General features: G+C 38.0%; 1 protein-coding gene across 4 annotated transcripts in view; it reads left to right on the top strand.

Annotated features, from left to right (window-relative positions):
* Positions 1-237: 237 nt before the first annotated feature.
* The window catches only part of MAPK10 (mitogen-activated protein kinase 10), a 344,777-nt gene continuing 336,765 nt past the window's right edge, over positions 238-8,249 (top strand). For 2 of the 4 annotated variants that reach the window (XM_011951784.1, XM_011951785.1), the window contains exons 1-2: positions 238-807; positions 5,801-5,915. Coding sequence is in view for 1 of the 4 variants with exons in the window: in XM_011951782.1 (XP_011807172.1) it covers positions 805-807 (3 nt within the window). In the remaining 3 variants the exon portion in view is untranslated. Of the gene's footprint in view, positions 808-1,575; positions 2,371-5,800; positions 5,916-8,249 lie in introns of those variants that run through there. The other 2 variants (XM_011951786.1, XM_011951782.1) reach the window with 2 other exon arrangements.

Below are 8,249 nucleotides of genomic sequence, written 5' to 3'. Positions count from 1 at the left end.
CTTGGTTGACGTTTAGACATATTGCAGGAGATAGTTGAAAAGCAGAGGTTGACTGCATTTCCAGTGGTGTTTTGCTCTGCTGGTATTTGTTCCTCGGTGCTGCTGTGCAAAGGGCCAGAGCTGCATCCAACGGATCTTTTCTTCAGGTTGTGCAGGCTGGCTGCCTTGATGTCGTAGTTGCTGATGTTGGCTGCGGACGAACCTTATTCCTTTTCATTTGCCTGGTCCTCATTTAACCGGAAAACACAGTAGCTGTAGCTGCACATAGACTTTTCCTCTTTCTGTTTCCCCTCATCCCCCTCCCTAGACTTCTCTGGGCTTTGACGTCATGTGTGCTCCTTTCAGTTGCCATAGCAACCCCATTCCCCAAGCCCTCTGTCCGTCTCCTCTGGTAGGTTCCACAATGGTACAGGCAGCATCACGCTGCACAATGGTTTCCAGGCAGTGAAAGAGGGTGATTCAGCAAGCCACTCTTCTTCTTCTTTTTTCTTTAACCTCCCTTTCACTTTTTATTTTTATGGGGGTGGGTGGTGCTTGCTATATGCTTACCTTTTTCTTTTCTTTTTTCATTTTTACAAATTTCCTTTTTTGTCCTCACCCCTCAATTCGTAGGGGCTTGAGTGAGTTTAAGATTGGGTTTTCTTGGAAATCACCTGTCCATCGTTAATTTTAAACAATCTCCCTATCTCCAAAGAATCTCTTCCATATTACAGTCTGGAATGTGGTTAATGAAAAACAAGTAGGGAGGATTTCTGGGGCAAACACTGCCGGATCAGGATCAGGATCGTAGTTCTCAGGCACGGAATGGTAGGTGGCTCTTTGCTTGTTCTGGGTTCTAACCTGTTTTTGGAGGGTGGGGTGATGTCTATTGATTGCTCCTGGTGGGGCGGGAGAGGGAGTATGGAAGAGACGAGAGAGATGGGGTGGAAAGCAGGTTAATCAAGTGAACTAGCTTTGAGGCAAGAAGCCACCAGCTTTTCCTTCTGTGCAGAGCATCTCTTCCCAGACTTGGGCGTGTTGAAACCTTTCTGTTTGGAGTGAGGGGTAGCAGAGGGAGGGAGGGAGGGAGCATTCTTATTGTGTCCAGGGGTTTTTAGACCAATGCAGGGCTACAGAAGGGAAGGGAGAGAGAGAGAGAAGCGACACACACACACGCACACGGAGAGAGAGAGAAAAAAAAAACAAACAAAAAACCACCAAACAGCTGTGCTTGTTAGAAGTGCTGACCTTAGTTCCATATCTGAAAAATGTGATGGGTTCCATAAAACATTAAAAATAATGTCTTTTAGTATGTATTTATGTTTACTTTTGTGAGAAGTATAACTTAAATATTGTAAGATGTATTTTACTAAGGAACAGTATTTATATACATATTAGGTGTAAAACTATTGGCGTTACTTTTGCAGAGCAACTCTAGGCTAAATCTGAGCTGGGGAGAGGAACACAGAACAGGGGTCAGGTTAGAGATAAGAGGAAACATTGGCACTGCAGTCAAATAGGTAACGGGTCCCTTTAAGAAAGTGATCTCCTAGTCACAGCAGGCAGCTTTCTTTTTTCATGGCAAGGTTCCCAGGTATTCTGTGCTGGGATACTGTGTCCCCTACAAATGTCAGAGCTCTTTTGAAAAAAAAAATCAGAAATAAGTATGGCAGTATATTTATTAGGATCTATGTATTTGTGCCTTCAACAAAATAAATGTAATTTACTGGAAAATCTGTAAGTAAATCAGGCTACAGATATTACAAGAAAACTATCTATCCATATATTTTTCTTACCCTCCCCCCACATTTAAATCTAGAGACTTAGTCTCTGCTTTTACTCCCTTAAACAGATAACTTCCCAGGGTACTGCAGTTTAGCCACAGAAAAAGAATGGCTTATCCCACAGCAGTAGGCTCTGAAGAAATCACAAGGTTGTTTACATGGGCTGACTTTGGTGCAGAGCCTGACAGTGTCTGTACAGCAGCCCTGCCTGCTTCTGGTCATGTTGATGATAACTTTTATGAACAAACTGCAAGGAAGCAGGCTAAGTCATATGGGACAGGCCACAGTTCAGGTGGAAGGAAAATGAGTGTAAATGCACCAGGCATTGCCAGTACAACATCCGATATCTCCTTCTATCCCTAATCTGCTAGTTGTCGGACCCTGGAAGATCTCACAGAATGCTTATCAACATATTTAAAATGGTTGCAGTAAGGAACATTTCTCTCAGAGAAGCTTCTGTGAATTTTCTACTTTAGGTGAGCATATAAGTTATGAATATATAACAAATAAATATATAAATATATCACAAGCTTCTGACTCACTCCACTTCAGAACCATTAGATTTTAGGGGTTGGATGCTTTGGATGTAGCAGTTTGGCTGCCTCTGGTATGTATCCCCCTCTCTACCTTGATCACACTGTTAAAATTGACATAAAGTATTGGATTAGCTTATTTTATTATGTAGAGCAAGCTGGGTTTTCTCTCCCCTACAATGGGACTAGAAAATCAGATGACAAAGGTGGTGTGACCTTAAATATTAGAGAGTCTTCATGCTTCCTCATATGCATGTCATTCCTCTGCTGTTGCACAGGGTCTTTAATTTGAGGGGCTCCTGTTCTTAAAAAATCCTCACAGTTTCAGTAAAAAGATTCTGGATAATGAGGCAGTAAGAAATTATATGTAGAGTGGGAAAATCAGCTGCCTCCAGCTTCCTTCCTGCTCGCCCCAGAACAGCATCTGCTGTTGTGAGGAGTGTGTTTGCCATGCTGGAAGGGGATGTTTATGAACAGATCCCAGAGGGGCTGAGTGTGTTTTTGCTGTCATTGTCTGGTATGTCTGCAGCTATTAGTATTTAATAGTTTCATAGTACATGGTCTATATATTTTAAGGTTAGAATGAACTGAGAATTTATTGTCAATGCTATAAAATGTAAATATTTTAAATTTATAGGAAAATTAGTAAGATTTTCCTTCTTAGTATATCCTACAGGAATATCATAAGCAAAACAAAATTGCCCAACCTAAGTAATCTAAAAAAACCTCCCATGTTGAAAGGCATAAATGTGTTTTTAAGGTTGTGTTGTGGTTTCATGTAAATGAATCTGTTTCTTTGGATGTAAACCTAGTTATAAATTCTTTTTATACTGATACTAAAAGCTAAAGACAAATTGGATGTTTACTTGTTTGTTAAATATGGGGATAGATGTTCTCTCTTCATGCTCTAGTTCTGGCCTCAGGTCACATTTGTAGCCAAAGGACTTTCAGTGGAATTGTTGTGTTCAAATCGAATGATTACTTGGTTTCTTATCAGAATAAAGGACTCGGAGCAAGAGAGACTGCCTTCAGTTAGAATGAGAAGCAAACACATTGTTGTCTTAAATTCCTTCTTCATTGCCCTTTCTATTTCCTCTTACAGTCTCTTTTAAGCTTTTGGTTGGACATTGCAACAATCATGCAGAAAGAGGCACGGAAGTGTCCAGTAGTGACAAGAATGGAGTACAATGCTCTATTTGCTGCAGGACTGCTGAGTGCCTTCCTCCTACCACACATGCATCTATTATTGCACCTTCTTCTGAGGACCAAGGACTTGTGGAAAAAGTTGGGCCTGTAGACTAGTAGGGGAGATGCTTACTGGTAAAGAAGAACAGAGTACATTGCTTCTTTGGCATATTGGATGTATTTATTGCATTACATAAGTCTGAGATGAGACACTGTACTGCTGATTCAGATAAAAAGATCATGCTGCATATTGATTGTTTAAAAAATGTAACTTAGAATTGAAGCCCATCTGTTCAAAAATTCACCTACCCGTACGTGTTTGCATAGCGAAGTTGTAAGGTTTTGACTCAAGGTTTTTCAGTTTGAGTACATTTTATCCTCATGAGCCAGTCAAGGCAAAGAAGGGGAAAATACAAAAACTGTGTTTTATGTACCTTTTGTTTTCTGTATTTAATAGGGAGAAGCTTTATTTCTTATTGTGAATCTTGGTAGAAACTGTTAAGAGGAGACATCAGGTAATATTGAAAATCACTAAATAAAAACATTTTAGGTTTAAAAAGTAGACCTCACACATATACTATTTCTAGTAAATGATTTTCTAGTTTATTTGATGTTTTGGATCCATAACAAGCCTCTATAGCTTTTCTTACAGTTCTTATCTCTGGTGACTATGAGATGTAAAACCCTTGAGGCTTATGGAAATAATGCTTGTAGGAATGGAGATTAAAGTTTTCAATGGAAAAAGAAATGAATACAGTCTCCTGAGAAGCATCCCTAACCACAGCTGCTCTAAAACCCTGCGTAGTGTGCAGGTTTAAGGCAAAGCTTCCCTACAGGGCAATCGGGCAGTTGCAGTGACCTGCACAGTAATAAACAGGATTTTCACTACCTTGTGTTTGTACATATGTGTGTGTGTGTGTGTGTGTGTGTGTGTGTAAAGAAAAACAAAAACAAAAACAGCAGTGACTTTAAAGTTCTAGAAATTCATCTTAGTGACTTGTCTTCATAGAAATAAAACTGACTCCTGTTTGTCTGTGTTAACTTGCCTGGATACCCTGTATACTTTCTGAAATGGATTGCTTAAAGCAATTGTCCTCTTCTTATACATTGGAAATAGGATCTGAAAGCACTGATAGTGAAGTGAAGCTCTTAGGTTAGGGCTGTTTATTTGGCAATGTTTATTCGGTGTTTGTAGGTGGAAGCTCCATCACAGCACTTACATAAGATAGTAATTGCCTATTCTTGTATTACCTGTATTCTCTACTAAGGTTTAATCCCCATCAGGGACTGACCTTGTCTGTTTGGCACACAATAGGGACACACCAAATATTCATTGAATGAATCTCTCTCAGGTACTGAGTTCTCTGCTAAGTGCTGTGGTAGAAAAAATTGGGAAACTGTAACACAGTTTCTGCCATTTGGGAAGATGAGGCTAAATAACAATAAAGATGGTATAAAATCAGGGGATCATATTAGTGTTTTGATAATGAGTGCAATAGAAATTCACAGGAGAAAGGAATTCACCTCCTCTGAAGTGGTGGTAGGTGACAATGGGGCCACACTGGGGTGTCGGGGTGAGGTCGTGGGATAGTGAGAGGGTGGTAGTCCTAGGAGTAATTGTAAGCACCTGGGCAGGAAAGAGACTCTTAGTTGGGGTAAAGAAGAGGCCTATTTTGGGTATGATCACCATATTTTCCAAACTAGAAATAAAAACTTATGGTTTGACATTGGGTAGAATGTCAGATATTCTGAAGAATCTTCTTTAATATAATTTTGGGAAGTAATAGGCTATAATGGTGAAAAAGTAGGTTTGTAACTAGAAGAACATAAATACAGGTCTCTTCAGACTAGCTCCAGCTTAGGTTTACTTTCTTTTGCATACTTCAGAGGTTTTCAAAATTCTCCTCCTTTATGGGTACCTATGTAACCATTGTTCCAATGAAATCTTATATGAAAAGCAGAATGTGGAAATGTATGTGACAGTGGAGCTGTCCCAGTTGATGATGAGTGGGGTGCCTTGTATTAGAAAACCAAATTCATATCACAAGACCAATTATATCAACCGAAATAAGAATTACTAATTTAGTTTATGCTCAGATATTAAAATAGTTGTTCTGGTATTATAACATCAAAGTGCTTGTGCTTGCAATAAATTATGAATAGAGATAACTATCTTGAGATGTTTTCTTTCCTCTGCCTGCACTCACCCACACAGTAACCAGTTGTTTTTGATGTCAGCTTTTTGGTTTTCTAAATACAGGTGAAATTCTCATTTAAATCTTAAAATCAAACTCTTCTGTTTTGCGGCTTTGTTTTCAGGCTAGTGTGAGAAACACCAACGGCAGGCCCATCTCAGATCTTCACTATGGCAACTCATGCAAGAAGCTGTTGAATTAGACCCGTTTCCTATAGATGAGAAACCATACAAGCTGTGGTGAGTTGCCAATTTAAAAATATTCTTTAGTATGAAAACTGTGATCTATATAGCCAATTTAAATATTGCATATGGTTTGGTATATGGATCTGGAGAAATACTGCTCCAAATAATTTCAACTACAGAAGTGAAAATCAATAGAACAGAAGTTTAATAGTTGGTGTGGTACTACTAACACCACATACAGTAGTGAAAAGTTTTGAGGTGCATGAGTGCAGCATATAACACCGTAATACTACCACCATGGATGATACCTGCAATTAACATTTTCATGTGGCAGAGTGACAGCTGGGTACCATTATTTTTAAGTGACTTTTATTACTTGCAACATTGTACTATATTTTACAGATTCATCTCCTTTAGTAGAAAAATTGGTTCTGAGCTAAATTATGGTTTTCAGTGTCTTTCAGGAAAACACACACACAGACACAGACACAGACACACACACCGTTTACCTCTTCTGAAATACGAGAAGAGAAATCACAGTTTTTTAACTCAATTCATGGGCATTTTAGCCTACAAATCCTTTTGCTTAACAAAACAATATTAAAAATAGATCCAGTTGCTCTGCCTAGTTGGAATGACTTTAAAAACTTATTAATTTATAAAAATATCAGCACACACAGGTAGAATGTCCTTTTAAATCAAATACTTGGTGCTTCATAGTCACCAAAGTCAATAATCAATAGATTCCAGCAGAGATGAACGAGTTATAATCTGTCAGATAACATCTTTGAGAACTAGAGTATGACTGTGGTGCTTATAAAACTCCAAAAGAAGCTATTTTGAGCTAGTGATCAATATCTTTCTTTCATTTGCCTAGTGGCTTATATAACTCTAGATAGGTAGGCTGCCCTGTGAATTAATGCATAGCCTATAACTGTGGAAGACTAATGAAATTAATCCTAGAGTTATTTCATATAGTGATTTTATAAAACAATTCATAAAAAACTATCTGTCTACCATTACATTGAGAAAGCAGATCTAATAGCCATCACTATATTCACTTAACATGTATTCAATGAGTGTTATAAACAATTACATACAATTGCCAATAACAAACCATTTTTGACCTAAAATACAATTTTAGGACAATTTTATATGATGGAAACTAATACAGTATGTGTTACTCCCAGTGATGTAGAAAGCATACTATGTTCTCTCAATTCTGAATATTAATTCATTAATCAAACTCTTACTGAGAATCTGTGATGTAGGTAGCATGTTTAGCTTTTAGGGTAGATAAAAGACAGTTCCTGCTTTAAAGGAGCCTTCAGTCTAAAGAGTGTGGTACTTATAATAAAATGTGCTTATTAATGGGGGTAGCTGTGTTCTAAAGAGTGTGGCACTCATAAAGGGCTATTACATGAGTAAGTCTAGAGTGCTGAAGGAAGTGCATCAGAGGAGACTCTAACACAGATGTGGTGGAGATTAGTCAAGGAAGCCTTCCCAGAGGAAGGGATCTTTTAGTGGACTATTAAGCACAGTAAAAGGATAGCCAGAGGAAGGGAGGATGCGGTGCAGTGGGAACATTTTTTAACAGACCCAGAAGCCTGAGAGAGCATGATTGTGTGGGGATACTAGGTGTCATTTACTATGCTGAAGCAGAAATGGTAGTGGCAGAGATAAAGTTGAAGAGGGATACAAGATATGTGCCATGAAGGAGTGAAGAGCTTTTGAAAGATTTTAAGTAGGAGTCTGACATAATCAGTTTATTTTTTAATTGTGAAATATACTATACACATAGAAGAGTGTATAAACAAATACAGGTTAAAGGATAATTATAAATCAAACATAATGTAAACAAATCAAACAACATAAAACAAATCAAACAAATAAATCAAACTTGATGTAATAGACTCCCAGCAAACCCCTATGTGTCCCTTTCGGATCACATACTTTTCCTTCCCCACCAGAGGTAACCGCAAGCTACTATCCCACCTTTTGTCATGCACACTACCTTGTTTCTCTTTGTAGGTTATCCATCTCTCTGTGCATCTCTAGGCTATGAATCTTAGTTCTGCCTATGCTTCAACTCCATGTATTTGGAATTATAGCATGTATACTCTCAGTCACCTGATTATTTTGCTAACATTGTGAGATTCTTTCATGTTCACGCATGTAGTTTATTCATGTAAATTGTTGTATAGTATTCTACCATATTAATATGCCAATATTTCCTTATCTAGTCTATTGTTGTTGAACATTTGGATTACATCGATTTTACTTAATGCTAGTATAAACATAAATATAATATCATTTTTATGTTTATATATATTAGTTCTCGTAGATTCTGATATTTACCCTTCTCTAGGATAAATATCAACGGAAGGA

This window comes from Colobus angolensis, unplaced genomic scaffold (genome assembly GCF_000951035.1).
Source record: "Colobus angolensis palliatus isolate OR3802 unplaced genomic scaffold, Cang.pa_1.0 Scaffold328, whole genome shotgun sequence".
In the NCBI taxonomy this organism is placed as follows: Eukaryota; Metazoa; Chordata; class Mammalia; order Primates; family Cercopithecidae; genus Colobus; species Colobus angolensis.
The sequence above is the reverse complement of the archived record's forward strand: the minus strand, read 5'-3'. Positions and strand labels throughout refer to the sequence as shown.